Genomic DNA, 18,287 nt, shown 5'->3' on the forward strand with positions numbered 1-18,287 from the left:
GGGATGCTGGTTTGGGCAGCCCCGGGATCTCTTTCTCATGACTCTAGGGTCACGGCTGGGACACAGGGAGGAGCTGGCTGGCCCAGCTGGGCTGATCAATACTTGTGGGTTCAGCCCTGGTGAGGGGAGGTTTCCAGGAATGCCTGGGCTGGGTTGCTGAGGATAGGCTAGCTCGCAGGGAAGCCTGGACATGTGGGGTGGGAGGGGGAGGCTGAGGTGCGGGGAGGCCCAGAGAGGGCCAGAAGGACTATAGGGTCACATGGCTCCAGATCCCTCCCTGAGGGGTCTCAAACTCAAGTGACTTCAGGGGCCAGACAGGTAACAAAGAGTGAATGCATCTCCTGCATGTAGGACAATAGAGAGTAGTGGATATCCTGGTGAAAAAAGCTCTGCAAGTTGCATTTCTTACCACCCAGCAGATATGACCTAGGGACCATGAGTTTGAGACCCCTGGTGCAGCTCTGTCTGAGTTCCAGCCAACTTCCCCTTTCTGTACCTGCTGTTTGCTGGGTCCGATAATGCTGACTGGTTACTTTACCATACTATAGGCCAGGCCAGGGGCCACCAGGTGCCTTCACTGTGGGCCCAGAGGGGCATGCGGCAGGGGGCTCACCTGGAAGCCCAGGCAGCGGCCATAGAAGCATCCCTTATGCAGCGTGACATACTCCCGGAGGAAGTCGGCGGTGAGCCCCTCGTCGCCCTCAAAGAAGAGTACCCCCGGCCGATTGGTAACCAGCAGGCGCTGGGCGTAGTAGACCAGAGCGCGGAGCTGGGTGAGGGCAGCCAGGTAGGCCTCCAGCTCGGCCAGGTTGTGGCTGGTGCGGAAGAAGATGCTGCGGCGGTTGGAGGCCACATAGCGGGATTTGTGCAGGAGGTGCGCCAGGCAGCAGCGGGCTGTGTGCACCAGGCTGCGGTACCCGTTGGCCGGTGTCTCTGGGTCCAGGTCAAAGAGGTGCGCCACACCCAGCAGGCGGCCCAGGGCCGGCTCCAGCCCCAGCGCCTGCTCCCGTACACCGGCAAAAACGCCTGACAGCCGCTGGGCCGTTTCCCCAGGACCCTGGCTCGAGAAGAAGGCTATGTTGTCCTCCGCCAGAGTCACCAGCGACTGTGTCATTGTGCGCAGGTCCATGTTGTGGATGAACCTTGAGGCTGTGGGCAGGTGGGGAGGCCTGTTAGGTGGGGCTGGATCAAGCCTTGATCAGCTGGGGCCCAGGAGTCTGGGCCATAGCTTACCTGCTCCTCTTTCAAACCTCAGTGCTGTCTTCTTTCAGTTCCAGGGGCCCAGGACCCCAGGTTCCTCCTCCCTTAGACATAAGAGGTCACCCTCTTGTCTCTGGGAATCAGAAGTTTGGGGCCCCAGTTCCCAGTGCCTTTGTCCCTCCTCGGGAGCCAGGAGTTTGGGCCCTCAGCTCCCTCCTCCCTCAGACCCAGGAGTCCAAGCCCCAAGCCCTTCCTCTTTAGGACCCAGGAGCCCCTGCTGTCACCTCTTTGGGACTCAGAAACTTGCTGCCCTGGCCTCCTGAATCCAGACATTCCCTGAGCCCACACGACTCTGCTTCCCTAACTCATTCACCTCTCCTGTGATCCAGGAGGCTGCCGGTCCTTCTTTCTTCTTTCCAGGAACCCAAGAGTCCAGTCACCTGTCTCCATGAACTCTCCTGGGGCCCAAGACTCCTTCTCCTAGATTCCAAGAAGTCTAGACCTCCAGTTGGTCCTCATTCTCAGGACCCAGGAGTCCGGGTCCCCCATCCCATCTTTCCTTCTTAGGCCCCAAGTGCTACCCACAGGCCCTTCCCCTCCAACAACATTTGGGAGAGTTCAGCCCCAGCCCTCCCATTCCCATCTCTCGGGACCCTGGTCCCCAAGTGCAGCTCTCCCTGAACTCAGGAGTTCACAATTCTAGACTTCACTGAAGAGTCATTCCTCGTCCTTCAAGTCTGGCTGTGGAACCCCCTCCAAATCCCAGTTCCCTCTGTTTCTCTGTGAGATCCCCAAAACTCAGTCTTGCTTCTCCCCCAGTGGGGTCCCCTGGCCTTCAGCCTTGTCCACTGGTCCTGGGTTGCATGGCCGGCCCTGCTCCCCTGCCTGGAACAGCGATACTCATCACTGGTGTCGACCTTGAGCATATCCTTGCAGGTCCCGTGCTGAGAGTTTTCTGTGTGTTTGCTGCTTTAGCGTGCTAACCCTCTGGGACCCACACCACCTAGGTTCAAATCTCTATTATTGCCAGCATCCCCCTTTTACAGGAGAGGAAACTGAGGCTCAGGTTTTAAGTGAGGAGGTTAAAGTTGCACTGCAAGTGGCAGAGCTTTTGTAAACCCAGCTCTCTGGGTCCACAGCCACACTTATGTGGGGCTCCCCGCTAGGACTCTAGAAGCCACATCTCAAAACTTGCCCTGGACTACGTCTGATCTCCACACTTTCCAGTCCCCAGTGATCTTTCCTCTGAGATCCTTTCCCAGCCATTCAGGCTGCCCTGTTTCTTGGATGCCCTGTCACCCAGGTCCTGAACAAGCTGCCCTTGGTGGAATGCTACCATCTGCTCCAGTGACTTCCCTCCCAAAGCCCAGCACCTTGCCTGTTCCCCTAGAAGAAGGTATTTCCTTTCCCTTCTAGGTCCTGGGGACTGGCAGCGGCCATTCCTGTCTCTCAGCTGGCTGGACACTCACCCCTCCTAGGCATCTTCCGAGCTTCCCTGGGCTGGGACTGCCGGTCTGTGGCTTGTGCCAGTAGCAGCCTGGGGCAATAAACCCGGGGGCGGGGCTGGCCTGCCCAGGGTGTAGCCGCACAAGCCACCTCCCACCCAGAAAGATCAGTGAGGACCACGTGCTGTAAACAGAGTAGAGGGCTCAGCTCCCTGCCCTGCCCCCCACCTGCTCCCAGACTCAGCTCAACTGGTAGTCCTGTTACAGGCTCCTCTGCCTTAGAACCCAGGAGTCCACACCCACAGCCCCTCCTCCCTCAGACCCAGGAGTCCAGGCCCCCAGCCCTTTCATCCTTTAGGAGTCCTAGCCCCAGTCCTAGGAGTCCTAGCCCCAGTCCTGAACAAACCGTCCCCTCTCACCCAGCCAGGCTGCCCTCTGTCCCCAGAGAGGACTCAGGGAGCCAAAGGCCCAGTGATCTCAGCTCCCGCCTCCTAGTCTGGCCCTGGCACAGCCAGCCCCAGCTGTTGGGGGGAGAGAGGAGGTAGCCAGCCCTGCCTGTCCCTCCTGGAAGGACAAAAGCCGATTAAGGGCAGTGCCAGGCTCAGCTAGGGGCCTGAGCTGCCTGCCGGTCCTACTGGGTGGTGTGACCACACTGGGTACCCTGGACCTGCCACTTACCCCTCTCAGCCCACCCTGCTGTGACTGGCATCCCCACCTCACACAGGGAAACAGAGGCTCAGAGAGAGAGATGCTTCACCCATGTCATTCACCCGTGTCATTCCACAGATTCCTTGTCTGGCCTCAGCTTGTCACTTCCAAGAGGTACTCCCCAGTTGCCTCTCCCCAGCTAAGATATGCACGCCCCCATTATTTTCTGCCATGATATTTAGTTCTGTTCCATCCTGCCATTTGACACTTTATAATTTGTTTACATGTTTGTTCATCTCCCCCAGGACAGGACTAGGTTTTATGGAGCCATGAAACTTATAAGGTACAGGGGTGTGGCCCTTTAGGAAGAAGAAATACAGAATTACAAATACAAGATTAGGGCCTTGGGCCAGGCGCGGTGGCTCACGCCTGTAATCCCAGCATTTTGGGAGGCTGAGGCGGGCGGATCATGAGGTCAGCAGATCAAGACCATCCTGGCTAACACGGTGAAACCCCGTCTCTACTAAAAATACAAAAAAATTAGCCGGGCATGGTGGCGGGCACCTGTAGTCCCAGCTACTCGGGAGGCGGAGGCAGGAGAATGGCGTGAACCTGGGAGGTGGAGCTTGCACTGAGCCAAGATCGTGCCACTGCACTCCAGCCTGGGTGACAGAGCGAGACTCTGTCTTAAAACAAAACAAAGCAAAAAAGATTAGGGCCTTGAAAGGGGCCTGTGTGACTGAGGGGCTCTGAGGCCTCAGGGTCATTTGCTTGGCTGGAAGTGAATCTTCTGTCCCGGACTGTCATCCCCCAGGTGGCCCTGGGGCCTATCATGGGACCTGGCACATAGCAGGTGCTCAGTGGATATCTGAAGCAGGAAGGAAGGCATGAAGAGGCAGAGTGAGGGCAGAGGGGCTAGTTAGCTCAGGAGAGGACGGCCCCTCCCCAGGGGTGGCAGACAGATGGATAGGCAGAGGCCTCAGGAGGCAGTGTTAGGCTTGCAGCTGTGAAAATGGGACGATGTGGGCCAGGCACAGTGGCTCATGCCTATAATGCCAGCACGTTGGGAGGCCGACGTGGGTGGACCACGAGGTCAGGAGATCGAGACCATCCTGGCCAACATGGTGAAACCCCGTCTCTACTAAAAATACAAAAATTAGCAGTATGGTGGTGGATGCCTATAGTCCCCACTATTGGGAGGCTGAGACAGGAGAATCACTTGAACCCAGGAGGCAGAGGTTGCAGTGAGCTGAGATCACGCCACTGTACTCCAGCCTGGCGATAAAGCGAGACTCTGTCAGAAAAGAAAGGAAAGGAAGGAAGGAAAGAAAGAAAGGAAAGAAGAAAAGAAAAGAAAAGGAAAGAAAGATGGCCCAAGCCCTTGCTGGCGACCCTGGATGAGTCTGTTTTCCTCATCTGGAAACTGCACTTGGCTGTTCTGCTGGCTCAGGGTGGGAGACAGAATTTATAAGTGGGGCCATGGCCGGCATGTTCTGCATGTGGTTTGCTTTGTGGGCTCACTTGGCCTTCCTGAGATGGTGTATTGGGTGATTTTTCTCTGCGGCACTTGTCACCATCTAGCACACTATACAGTTTACTACAGGAATACCTTGCTTCACTGTGCCTCGCACATACTGCATTTTTTACAAATTGAAGGTTTGTGGCAACCCTGTGTCAAACAAGTCTGTTGGCACCATTTTTCTGACAGCAGGTGCTCACTTTGTGTCTCTGTGTCACATTCTGGTAATTTTCACAGTGTTTCACACTTTTTCATTATTATTATATTTGTTATGATGATCTGTGATCAATGATCTCTGGTGTTACTATTGTGAGTGGGGGCACCACCAACCATGTCCACGTAAGAGGGCAAACTTTACCGATTAATGCTGTGTGTGTTCTGACTGCTCCACTGACCAGCCATTTCCCCCATCTCTCTTCTCGAGCCTCCATATTCCCTAAGACATACAATATTGAGGCCGGGCACGGTGGCTAATGCCTGTAATCCCAGCACTTTGGGAGGCTGAGGCAGGTGGATCACTTGAGGTCAGGAGGTTGAGACCAGCCTGGCAAACATGGTGAAACCCCATCTCTACTAAAAATACAAAAATTAGCCGGGCGTGGTGGTGTGTGCCTGTAATCCCAGCTACTGGGGAGGCTGAGGCAGGAGAATCGCTTGAACCCGGGAGGTGGAGGTTGTAGTGAGCCAAGATCACACCATTGTACTCCAGCCTGGGCAATAGAGCGAGAGTCTGTCTCAAATAAATGAAATGAGATGAAAAATAGAATAAAATAAAATAGAAATCAGGCCAATTAACAACCCTACAATGACCTCAAAGTGTTCAAGTGAAAGAAGAGTCTTATGTCTCTCACTTTAAATCAAAAGCTAGAAGTGATTAAGCTTAGTGAGGAAAGCATGTCCAGTGCTGAAACGGGCTAAAAACTAGGCCTCTTCTGCCAGTTAGCTAAGTTGTGAATGCAAAGGAAAAATTCATGAAAGTAATTAAAAGTGCTACTCCAGTGAACACATGAATGATAAGAAAGTGAACCAGTCTTAGCTGGGCATGGTGGCTCATGCCTGTAATCCCAGCACTTTGGGAGGCCGAGGCGGGCGGATCACGAAGTCAGGAGATCGGGACCATCCTGGCTAACACGGTGAAACCCCAGCTCTACTAAAAACACAAAAAATCAGCCGGGCGTGGTGGGTGCCTGTAGTCCCAGCTACTAGGGAGGCTGAGGCAGGAGAATGGCGTGAACCTGGGAAGCGGAGCTTGTAGTGAGCCGAGATCGCGCCACTGCACTCCAGCCTGGGCGACAGAGTGAGACTCGGTCTGGAAAAAAAAAAAAAAAAAAAAGTGAACTAGGCTTATTGTGGATATGGAGAAAGTTTGAACGGTCTGGATAGAAGGTCAAACCAGCCACATTTCCTTAAGCCAAAGCCTAATCCCAAGCAAAGCCCTATCCCTCTTCAATTCTTTGAAGGGTGAGAGAGGTGAGGAAGCTGCAGAAAAAAGGTTGGAAGCTAGCAAAGGTGGATTCATGAGATTTAAGGAAAGAAGGCATCTCTGTAACATAAAAGTGCAGGGTGACGGCCGGGCATCGTGGCTCACGATTGTAATCCCAGCACTTTGGGAGGCTGAGGCAGGTGAATCACCTGAGGTCGGGAGTTTGAGACCAGCCTGACCAACATGGAGAAACCCCATCTCAACTTAAAATACAAAAAAGAAGCCAGGCGTGGTGGCGCATGCCTGTAATCCCAGCTACTTGGGAGGCTGAGGCAGGAGAATCACTTGAACCTGGGAGGCGGTGGTTGCAGTGAGCCGAGATCGTGCCATTGCACTCCAGCCTGAGCAACAAGAGTGAAACTTTGTCTCAAAAAAAAAAAAAAAAAAAAAAAAAAAAGTGCAAGGTGATGTAGCAAGTGCTGCTGGAGGAGCCGCAGCAAGTTATGCAGAAGATCTAGCTAAGATCATTGATGAAGACGGCTACATTAAGCAACATATTTTCACTGTAGATAAAACCACCAGGTACTGGAAGAAGATGCCATCCAGGACTTTCCTAGCTGGAGGGGAGGTCAGTGCCTGGGCGCCAAAGCTTCAAGGCCAGGCTGACCCCCTTGTTAGGGGCTAATGCAGCTGGTGACTCAGTTGAAGCCGGTGTTCATTTATCATTCCAGAAATTCTAGGGCCCTCAGGATTACGCCAAATGTACTCTGCCTATGCTCTTAAATGGAACAAAGCCTGGATGACAGCACGTCTGTTTACAACATGGTTTACTGAATATTTCAAGCCCACTGTTGAGACGGACTGCACAGAAAACAACAAAATATTTCTCAATGACAATGCATGTGGTTACCAAAGGGCCCTGGTGGAGTAGATTAATGTGTTTTCCTGCCCGCTAACACATGATCTGTTCTGCAGCCCACCAGCCAAGGAGTAATTTCGACTTTTAAGTCTTGTTATTTGTTATTATTATTATATTTTTTTGAGACGGAGTCTCGCTCTGTAGCCCAGGTTGGAGTGCAGTGGCGCAATCTCAGCTCACTGCAAGCTCCGCCTCCCGGGTTCACGCCATTCTCCTGCCTCAGCCTCCTGAGTAGCTGGGACGACAGGCGCCCGCCACCACGCCTGGCTAATTTTTTGTATTTTTAGTAGAGACGGGGTTTCACCATGTTAGCTAGGATGGTCTCGATCTCCTGACCTCGTGATTCGCCTGCCTCGGCCTCCCAAAGTGCTGGGATTACAGGCGTGAGCCACTGCGCCCGGCCAATTTCAACTTTTAAGTCTTATTATTTGTTATTTTTAAAATTTTTGGTTTTAGAGATGGATTCTTGCTGTGTCACCTGGGCTGGAGTGCAGTGGCACGATCATATCTCACTGCAGCCTTGAACTTCTGGGCTCAAGTGATCCTCCTACTTCAGCCTCCCGAGTAGTGGGGACTACAGATGGGCACCACTATGCCTGGTTCATTTTTTTTTTTCCAGGTTTTCAGAGACAGAGTCTTGCTATATTGCCTAGGCTGGTTTTGAATTCCAGGCCTCAAGAGATCCTCCTGCCTTGGCCTCTTGAGTAGCTGGGATTACAGGTGAGAGTCACTGCATCTGGCTAATTTTTTGTGTTTTTTAAGAGACAGGGCTGTGTTGCCTAGCCTGGTCTTGAACACCGGACCTCAAGTGATCATCCTGCCTCAGCCTCTTGAATAGCTGGGATTACAGGCATGTGCCACTATGCCCAGCTCTAAGTCTTATTAAATAATAAAAAATAGAAATACATTTTGTAGGCTGAGTGCAGTGGCTCATACTTGTAATCGCAGCACTTTGGGAGGCCAAGGCAGGAAGATAGCTTGAGGCCAGTTTGAGATCAACCTGGGTAACATAGTGAGACCCTCCCCCTCTACAAAAAATAAATAAAAAAATAAAAAAAAGAAATACATTTGATAGCAGGAACAATGGCAACAAAGGATTTAGACTACGACATAGACTTGGCTGATAGAGCACCAGCAGGCTTTGACAGGACTGACCCCCATTTTTTTTTTTTTTTTTTGAGACAAGTTTCACTCTTGTTGCCCAGGCTGGAGTGCAATGGTGCGATCTCAGCTCACTGCAACCTCCGCCTCCCAGGTTCAAGTGATTCTCCTACCTCAGCCTCCTGAGTAGCTGGGACTACAGGTGCCTGCCACCGCACCTGGCTAATTTTAGTATTTTTAGTAGAGACGGGGTTTTACCATGTTGGCCAGGCTGGCCTCAAACTCCTGACCTTGGGTGATTTGCCCACCTCGGCCTCCCAAAGTGCTGGGATTATAGGTGTGAGCCACCGTGCCTGGCCTGACCCCAATTTTGAAAGTTCTACTGTGGGCCAAATGGTATCAAACAGCATCACATGTTACAGAGAACAGTTTTGTGAGTTAATCGAAGCAGAAAACTTCATTGTTACCTTACTTTAAGAAACTGCCACAGCCACTTTCTACAACCACCACCCTCGTGAGTCAGCAGCCACCACCACTGGGGCAAGACCCTCCACCAGCAAAAAGATGAGGATTTGCTGAAGGCTCAGATGATCATTAGCATAGTATGGGGCCAGGCGTGGTAGCTCATGCTTGTAATCCCGGCACTTTGGGAGGTCAAAGCAGGAGGCTCACTTGAGGCTAGGAGTTCGAGACTAGCCTGGGCAACATAGTGAGATTCCGTCTCTACAGAAAAAAAAAAAATTAAAATATGTACATGGTATTTTTAGACATATGCTGTTGTACACTTTAATAGACTATAGGATAGTGTAAACATAACTTTTCTATGCACTGGGAAACCAACAAATTTGTGTGACTCGCTTTATCAAGTGGTCTGGAACTGAACCCCAAATATCTCTGAGACATGCCTGAATTTATATTGTTTGCTCTCTGATCCCCCCACTAGATTGTAAACTCCCTGAGGGCAGGGACTTTTGCCTTTTTTATTCAGCCTTTGGACAGTGCCTGGTGCACTGCCGCCCCTTGGTAAAGTGGTAGCATCCATGCCGGTAGGGATCTTTTAAGATGAGGAGTGGGGGCCGGGCGCCGTGGCTCACACCTGTAATCCCACCACTTTGGGAGGCTGAGGCGGGTGGATCACCTGAGGTCGGGAGTTCGAGACCAGCCTGGCCAACATGGAGAAACCCTGTCTCTACTAAAAATACAAAATTAGCCGGGCATGGTGGCGCATGCCTGTAGTCCCAGCTACTCGGGAGGCTGAGGCAGGAGAATCACTTGAACCTGCGAGGCAGAGGTTGCGGTGAGTCAAGATCGCGCCATTGCACTCCAGCCTCGGCAACAAGACAGAAACTCTGTCTCAAAAAAATAAAAATAAAATAAAATAAATAAAAAGATGAGGAGAGAGGACATTTCCGACAAAACAAGTGACTGCACAAAGGAGTGGGGAAGGGGATGGACCCAGGCCCTAGGGACTCCAGAGCTCTGCCCTTTGTCCTGTTCCAGGCGGCTCCCTGAGGACTGGGCTGGGTGGAGCTGGCAGGAAGGGATGCTGAGGTTGCCAGCAACTCGCCAGGAATCCCTGGCAGAGGGCACTGGGGCAGGGGCAGGCCCACTGGGGCCGTGGGTAAGGACTAGGGGAGAGGTAGGGCAGAGGGGATTTGGCTTTGGGTGGTGTCCCACTGACTGGGCACTGGACCTTTCTTTGCCCTAAAGAGTTTCTGGACAGCTGAATCCGACTCCTGGGGACTGAGCAGGGGTAAGGAGGGCGGTGGGGAAGGAAGTGGGGTGGGGGTGGATGGGGGATGGAGGAAGGGCCAGGTGTGGGGCCTGGGAGGAAGCAAAGGCTTCTGAAGCCAGGAAGCCTGGAATCAGATGCAGGTGGGGACAATGAGTGGCTGGATCCCCGAGAGTGTCTGCATAAAAGAGCAAACATTGCACCAACAGCCTCTGCGTGCCTGGTCTCTTTCTCTCTCTGTGTGTGTGTTTAATTTAAAAAAAGGGATCGAGTCTAGCTGTGTTGCCTAAACTGGTCTCGAACTCCTGTGCTCAAGCAATCCTCCTACCTTGGTCTCCCAAAGTGCTGGGATTTCTTTTCTTTTTTTTTTTTTCATTCTCAAAGGAGGTGATGAGATTTCTTTATGTGTTTTATGTGAAGTGACTCATGTCGCCTGCCCCACAACCCAAGAGAGAGAGACCATTATCATCCTTTTTGGCAGATGACAAAATTGAGGCACAGAAAGGTGACATAACCCCCAGGGTCACACGGCCAGCAGGGGGCAGCTCCAGGGCAGCGCTGCTGATCTCTGCTGTGTTTCTGTGTGCTGCTCCCTCTGTCTGTGCTTCAAAGTATATGCTTTCTGGTCGGGTGTGAGTGTGTCTGGGGTTCACGTGTACATATGTACCTCTGCAGGTATGTGTCATGGCTGGCGTGTGTCCTGGCCTGTGTCCGTCGGCACTGGTACATTTGAAGGTATGAATGTTTGTATGCCTGTGAATGTATCTGTGTCTCTGTTTCTCTTGGCCTGTGAGCTTGTGTGGGCGTGTTTGTTTATGTATGAATGGATATACATGCTTGTGCGTGTCTTGGTCTCTGTGTGTGTGTTGAGAACAAACCTCTCCCCATTTGCTCAAGCTGGAACCTAGGATGTCATCCTGGCCACCTCCCCACCCCCCAACTCCCATGCAATCCATCCCCTAGTCCTGCCCACTATGCCTACTAAAGGCCTCTGGAACCTGGCCCTTCTCCCCAACTCCACTGCCTCCTCCCTGGTCCAGGCGGTAGCATCATTATCTGGGTGACTGTGACAGATCTTTATATATTTCTGATTTTGTTCTCTTTGATTTGTTGTCCACATAGCAGCCACAGGATCTTTTTAGCACACAAATCTGTTCACACACTTCCAACCCTTCAACACCCCCTCCCTTGCTTTCAGGATAAAGCCCCCAATCCTGCACATGGCCTCCCAAGCCAGGTACCATCCTCCTCTCTCTCTCTCTTTTTGAGACAAAGTCTCATTGTTGCCCAGGCTGGAGTAGAGTGGTACAATCACAGCTCACTGCAGCCTCAACCTCCTGGGCTCAATTGATCCTCCCACCTCAGCCTCCCAAGTAGCTGGGACTACAGGTACACCCCACCGTGCCCGGCTAATGTTTGTGTTTTTGGTAGAGACGGGGTCTCGCTATGTTGCCCACGCTGGCCTCAAACTCCTGGACTCAAGGGGTCCTCCCACCTTGGCCTCCCAAAGTGCCAGGATTACAGGTGTGAGCCACTGTACCCAGCTACCATCCTCCTCTCTTAAACTGCCTGCCCTGTTTCCTCTTCCTCTTCCTCCTGGCCCTGGCTGAGCTCCCTCTGCACTGTAACTCAGTGTTTCCTCAAGCCTCAGGTCTTTCTCCATACTGTCCTCTCTGTTCCCCTGCCTGCCCCCTGCACAGCACTTAACGCCTGTCCATCTTGGGACCAATATCGCCTCCTTGGGAAGCCTCCCAATTCTATCTTCCCAGGGTATTTTTCTCTGTTGTATTTATCACAGTTTACAATCATAGTCTTATCTGAGTAATATCTGTGTCCCCAGCTCAACTGTGAATCTGTCCTTTTTGCTACTGAGAGCCCAGGCCTGGCACAGCTCAGTGTTCAGTGAATGTCTGCTGAATGAATCTGTGTGACTGGAACCTCTTGGGCCCAGAATCAAGTTTGGGCCCACAACAGTTGTGCGTCCACAAACTCCCTGCCCCGAGGAGGCTGAGGCAGCCATCTCTTTGCCCTCACTGGCCAAGTAAGGAAGCCCAGGCGGCCTTGGTCCCTCAGAGCCCCAGTGTCGTCATCTGGGAAATGGAGTGATCATAAGGACACTAGCCTCATCCAGTTACTGGCAAGATGAAACTGATGACGAGGATTGCTCCAGCCAGCCCAGATGCCCTTGAGGCAGGAGTGAGGTCTGATTAATTTATCTAAAGCCTGGCACGAGGGCGGGGCTTCAGGAAATGACAGGCAAATCTTGGAGTTTGCAGGAATGAGCCTTTGTGAATGGCTCGTTTTGCAGGGAGCCCTGCCCAACTGGATTCTGACTCCTCATGACAACCCTAAGGGAAGCGTGATTATTATGATCTCTGTTACAGTTCACACATTCCTTCACTTATTAATCCAATAAATATTTGAGTGTCTATTTGCCTGGCATACCAGGCTCTGGAAATACAGGGTAAACAAGGCAGATACAGCCCTGCTTTTAGGATGTTCACTGTCCGGTGGGGACTAACAGTAACAATAACCTTCACTTCTCCTGAGGGTTTGCTGTGTGCCTGTGCCAAACGCTCTACATTCATTCTAACCTCACAAAAGGAGGTACTCCTATCATCATACCCATTTTAGAGCTCAGAAAGCTGAGGCAGGGAAAGAGGGAGTCTCCTGCCCAGAACATCACAGCTCCCAGCCTGAGGAACCAGATCTCCGACGCCCACGTTTCTTAACTACAGTCTGTACTGCCTCTGGGTATGCTATACTGGTGTGAGGCTCAGTGTCTTGCTGTGACAGCGAGTGCCCTTGGGCTCCAGTCCGTCTGCCCTCTGAGCCTGTCTGAGCCTGCGTGTGTCTGGAGCCAACTCCAGGTCTATTCTGGGCTGATGATGTGTTCTACGGCAGGGAAAGCAATGAGTTTGGGGTCCCTGGGGCTGAGGGGTGGTGTTAGTTTCCTTCCTGCATGGGAACTTCCCACGGGTCCCCATGCTGATTGATAAATGCTTGTAACTGAGGACCTGCCCCTGCCTGAGGCTTGCAGCATTTCTGTTGGTCTGTCAGCCTTTGTTCCGCCTTTTGAGACCTGAAAATAATGTGACACCCTAGAGAAATCAGGCCTTCCCTTTTGCTGAAGCAGGTGTGGAGGTCTGAAGCCAAGCCAGGGCCCGTTGTCCTGGAAAGGGTAGGGGTCAGGGCTAGGCCCCAGTGGAGCCGGCTGAAGGGGGTGGACTGACAATGAATGGATGGATGGATAGACTGACTTGCCGGGTGGGAGGCCGGGACTGCGATGAACTTTACTGGCCCCGCTGCACTCTCCACTATGGGCACCCCTTCCTCCTACCTCTCCTTGACTCACCCCTAGACTTCCTCTTTGAGTAACACCTGCTAACCTCCTTCCCCCTTATCCTCTCAAGAGCGCTGGAGCCCTGAACATCGGCACTTGAACCATTCCCCAGGTGGGAAACACTGAGGGCAGCCGTTGCCCTTGGTCACACAGCGAATACGGAATCCGAGCGGGAACCCTGGTCCACGAAGCTCGCATTCCGGACTCTGCTCCCAGGCCGATCCGGGCGTCAGCTAGTCCCTGTGCCAAGGTGGGCCTCTCGGCTGTCACATCACCCCCTTCTCACAATGGATCATCCCGTTGTCCCCGCAAGCGGCAATGGGCCAGTCCGCGGACCCCCCCAACTCCCTGTGGCAGTGGGCCAGTCCACGCTGTCCTCACTGCCCCGCAGGATGTACGAGGTTCCTTCCGGGCTGCTGCCGGTCTCCGCGCGCTCACCTTTGGCCTTGCCTTTTCGCCACCGCCGGCGACCGTGGCTCCTCGAGCCCTCTTTGGCATTCTTCGAGGCCGGGGCCATAGCGGCCTCGGCGGGCTCTGTTCCCCCGGCCAACTCCATCAATTCCCCGCGGTCCTCGCGCGGGGGCCAATTCCAGCTGCGAGGCCCTGCCCGGAGGGCCAATCCTCGCTACACACTACCGTCGGGCCCCCCTATTACCCAATCCCGAGCTTGCTCTTCTCTGGGTCCAGCTCCCTAACCAATTCTGGTTTCCCTCCGCTGCCGTGCTCCGCCCCCAACCGCCAGAATTTAAGATCTGGCTCCGCCCCCTATCGCGCATTAAAGGGCTCGCGGCCAACAAAAAGGCAACCCCGGGGGTGGCGAAAAGCGTCCTTCGGGCAGGACTGGTGCGGAGCCCCGCGGGGAGCACCCCAGCAGGGAAGTCCCGATCTTCCCACGTGCTGGGAAGCCTCCCATGTGCTGGCTCAGTCTCGCCATCCCACTCACCTTCCCAGGGAGGGATGCCCTAGAACGCGGCCCGGCCCGCCTTTTGAAGGGGGAAAGTGGGGCGCCTCTGAGCCTCTGCCTGGGGTGGGGGCGGGCCAGGTCCTCTGCCAACTCAAAGACGAGGCGGGGCGCCAGCGCTGGAGGCGTGGCTGTGCCTGAGGGCCGTTGGAGGAGGGAGCCCCGCCTTCCCTCTCCTGTCTTCTAGTTCTCCTATGGAGCTTTTCCTAGGGGATCTTTCTCTCTCTGTCTCCGCCCCCTAATCCATGCTCCCGATAATGAGGGTGGGGGATGGTGGTAGGAGAACGCTCGGCGCCTGCGCACTAGCTTCAGGCCGCGGGCTGGCCCAAGAGCGGAGGTAGAGGGAACGACGCATGCTTGAGAAATGGCGGGAAACAGAGGAGGCTCGAGGCTTGCGCACACGCACACAGCCAACTGCTTCTGGACCGCCTGAGAAGCAACCTCGCCCGCCGCGGTGGTGTGGGGCGGGCATCCCTTGAGACTGTGCTCTGGAGGCCTGGAGAAACAGCTTTCTATCCTCAGCACTGGGGAGAGCAGGCCTCAATCCCTGTCTTTGCCTGCCGCCCCTCCTCCTTCCCTCTCAAAGCATACTCAGCAGCCCCGGTGCTGAGAAACGCGTTACCCTCTTATCAGCTGTGGGAGAGACAAGACAGACTGGCCTCTGGGCGGAGGGGCCGCCATTGCCTGCCCTCTGGACCAGGGCCTCACAGATACCCTCAGCTTCAGGATTAGGGCTGCGTTGCTTTTTCCGCCCACATCAGGGGACTTCAACAAGTAACCTCCAGTTCCATAGATAAAACTTGCATTCCCCCCTTCTCCATGGCAGGGGTTTTGAGCCTAGAGAAGGAAGATCGGAGCTTCCTGGGGCTCCTGTGAAGCAGGCAGGGGGCAGCACTGGGCCCCGGGAAGAGGCGGAGAAGGCGAGGGAGTGCCTGCGGTGAGCCCAGAGCCTTGGGCCCGTTATCCTCTGATGCTGCTCCCCCAACTTTCCTGCCGTCAGTCCCTGACCTTGCCTGAGACCTTGGCGGCTCCCGCACCTCTCTCCCGGCTCCTCCTTGCTGAGAACACAACCCGCAAGGCCCTTCCGCCTGGCTGGACTGAGTCCCCTATGGAGGCAGCCTGGCAGGGAGCAGGTGTCTTCCTGGCAGAAGAGGACAGACCTGGTAAACTGAGGGACTGTTGATGCCCCGATGTTCTGCCTAGCCTGCCTGGAAACTCCAGAAGGGTAAGGTACCGTCTTTGTATTGTATTGCTGGGACTTACGCCCGTGTCTGCCCCAGAGCTGGTGCTCGGTCAGTTTCTGTGGATGGATGAACGAACACTGGCAAGAGGGCCGCTTTCCTGGTCTCCTGGTCCCTAGCTCAGAGTGCCTTCCCACTCTGGGATTTGATTTTCCCCAAATCCTCTGTAGGGAGGCAGCCTGGTCCAGGGGAGAAAGACCCCGGCTTCAAATCCTGACTTTGCCACTTCCTAACTGCATGGCCCTGTGCAAGAACCCTTACTTCTTTATTTTTCTACCTGATGTCCTCATTTCTAAAATGAGGATGTTGGCCAGGTGCTCGGTGGCTCATGCCTGTAATCTCAGCACTTTGGGAAGCTGAGGTGGGAGGCTTGCTTGGGGCCAGGAGTTCGAGACCAGCCTGGGCAACATAGCGAGGCCACGTCTCTATGGAAAATGTAAAAATTAGCAGGGCATGGTGGTGCACTTGTAGTCCCACCTACTCGGGAGGCTGAGGTAGGAGGATCGCTTGAGCCCAGGAGTTTGAGGCTGCAGTGAGCTATGATCATACCAGTGCGCCCCAGCCTGGGCGACAGAGTGAGACTTCGTTTTTTTCTTTTTTTGAGATGGAGTCTTACTCTGTCGCCCAGGCTGGAGTGCAGTGGCACGACCTCAGCTCATTGCAACCTCTGCCTCCCGGGTTCAAGTGTTTCTCTGCCTCAGCCTCCCGAGTAGCTGGGATTACAGGCACCTGCCACCACGCCTGGCTAATTTTTGTATTTTTAGTAGAGACGGTGTTTCACCATCTTGGCTAGGCTGGTCTTGAATTCCTGGCCTCAAGCAATCCACCTGCCTCGGCCTCCCAAAGTGCTGGGATTACAGGCGTGAGCCACTGCGCCCAGCCTTTTTTTTTTTTTTTTTTTTTTTAAATAATGGGGATGTTGATCTTTATCTCAAGATTGTTGAAGGATGACCAGAGCTAACCTGATACACCGTAAGTTTTTAGTATTTCTTAAGTAAATGAGTGACTGTCCCTGAGAGGCTTCAATTCCTCCAGATTCAAACTCACCTGTATCCTGGTAGTGTCTGTGATTCCGAGCACTGGTTTTCTCATGTGGCGACGTCCCACCGTATCCTGACATCACTTTATAACCAGATTTTCTTTTGAAGCCTAGCTTCACTCCCTGGGCCACCATTCCACCCATCGTGGCTGGAGAATCTGTGTCTGAAGATGATCCCACATCTGATTCTGACTCAGAATCTGTGACCCACTCAGAAAGTGCCTTCCACTCTAGGGCTGATCGCTGTATGGATAGTTCCTGAAGTTTTGTTAGAAATCCCAGCTCTGTCAAAGATCCCTGCCTGGATTTGGCTCCCTGGACTGGCGTTGTTTGCTTGTCTGACTGTTCAGGTGTCTCTTGGGACGTAGATTCAGTCGGGGCAGATGGCTCCCTTTTGGCTCCAGGTTTAGCCTGGGCCGCAGGTGTTGATTCAGCTTCTTGTTGAGCTGGAGGTGGCTCTCCTGGCCCAGGCCCTGGCTGGGCTACATGTCTTCGTCTCAATGCTGGCTCCTGTTGAGTTGTAGATTCTTTTCCTAGCCCAGGTCCCTGCTGGGAGGCAGCTTCCTGTTGAGTGAGCGGCACCCTTTGGATGTGAGGTGATTGCTGTGGTGCGGGCTTCTGTGGGGCAAGAAATTCCTCTTGTGAAGCAGATTTTTGTTGGGCTCTAGGTTCCTTCTGGGATTCAGCATCATGTTGTGCAGGGGTCTCCTGCTGGGTGAGGGGTCTTTGGTTTGAAGCAGGCTTCTGTTGGGTATTGGATCCCTGCAGAGTCTTTGATTCTGGCTGGGCTATGGGTGTCTTTTCTGACCCAGGCTCTGGCGGGGTTATAGGCCTCTGGTGTGGTTCAGGTTGCCAGTCTGACCTAGACACTGACTTAGAACCTGGCTCCATTGTTATTTCCCTCACGGGAGATATTGATCTTCCAGGTTTCATCCTTCTGGGCTCCCACCCAGCCCTCTCTCTTCACAGATCTCTCATTGATTCCTCATGATGGCACTTCCTCTTGGGTTTCACTCCATCCTAGCATCACTGGTCTTCCTTTTTAAGGCAGCTGGCAGTTGGCCGATCACAGCTGGCCCCCACTAAGTAATGAACTCTGTGCCTCTTTCTTTGGTGGGAGGATTAGGAATAGGAGGAGGCTATGTGCCTAGCACTCTCTTATAAGAAGGGAGGGGCTTGCTCTCTTGTGTCATAAATAGGGCCCCACCCCACCCACCACTCCGTTAAAATGTTTCTTTTCATAAGGCAAGCATCCCAATTTAGGCCTCCGTGTCATCTGGGATGACAGAAGCCAGATGCTGGATGAGTGTTCCTTTTTTCTCTTTCCTTCTGATGTCTGAGGAAAGCATCATTCAGGGGGCAGTCTCTGTAGTTGTTGTAATAATTATTTCCCTCTTTGTTCATTCCTACAAATGGTTGCCAGATTATTTATTTATTTACTTATTGAGAGAAGTCTTTCTCTGTTGCCCAGGCTGGAGTGCAGTGGTGCCATTTTGGCTCACTGAAGCCTCCACCTCCTGGGTTCAAGCGACTCTCCTGCCTCAGCCTCCCAAGTAGCTGGGACTACAGGCATGCACTGCCACACCCGGCTAATTTTTATATTTTTAGTAGAGATGGGGTTTTGCCATGTTGGCCAGGCTGGTCTCAAACTCCTGACCTTAAGTGATCCACCCCCACCCCCCGCCCCTGGGCCTCCCAAAGTGCTGGGTTTACAGG

General features: G+C 53.4%; 1 protein-coding gene and 1 long non-coding RNA gene across 9 annotated transcripts in view; one reads left to right on the forward strand and one right to left on the reverse strand.

Annotated features, from left to right (window-relative positions):
* The window catches only part of LIPE (lipase E, hormone sensitive type), a 25,879-nt gene extending 8,176 nt beyond the window's left edge, over positions 1-17,703 (reverse strand). Inside the window, exons 1-3 of one of the 8 annotated variants that reach the window (XM_055369535.2) lie at positions 13,769-13,896; positions 8,723-8,978; positions 614-1,149 (exon numbers count right to left, since the gene is read on the reverse strand). In XM_055369535.2, the coding sequence (XP_055225510.1) occupies positions 614-1,129 (516 nt within the window). In that variant the 5' untranslated portion in view covers positions 1,130-1,149; positions 8,723-8,978; positions 13,769-13,896. The other 7 variants (XM_055369533.2, XM_019014716.3, XM_031004067.3 and 4 more) reach the window with 7 other exon arrangements.
* Positions 15,030-18,287, forward strand: part of LOC129528551 (uncharacterized) — a 105,731-nt gene continuing 102,473 nt past the window's right edge. Inside the window, exon 1 of the long non-coding RNA XR_008673819.2 lies at positions 15,030-15,516. This is a non-coding gene — a long non-coding RNA (uncharacterized lncRNA). The remainder of the gene's footprint in view (positions 15,517-18,287) is intronic.

Source organism: Gorilla gorilla, chromosome 20 (assembly GCF_029281585.2).
Source record: "Gorilla gorilla gorilla isolate KB3781 chromosome 20, NHGRI_mGorGor1-v2.1_pri, whole genome shotgun sequence".
In the NCBI taxonomy this organism is placed as follows: domain Eukaryota; kingdom Metazoa; phylum Chordata; class Mammalia; order Primates; family Hominidae; genus Gorilla; species Gorilla gorilla.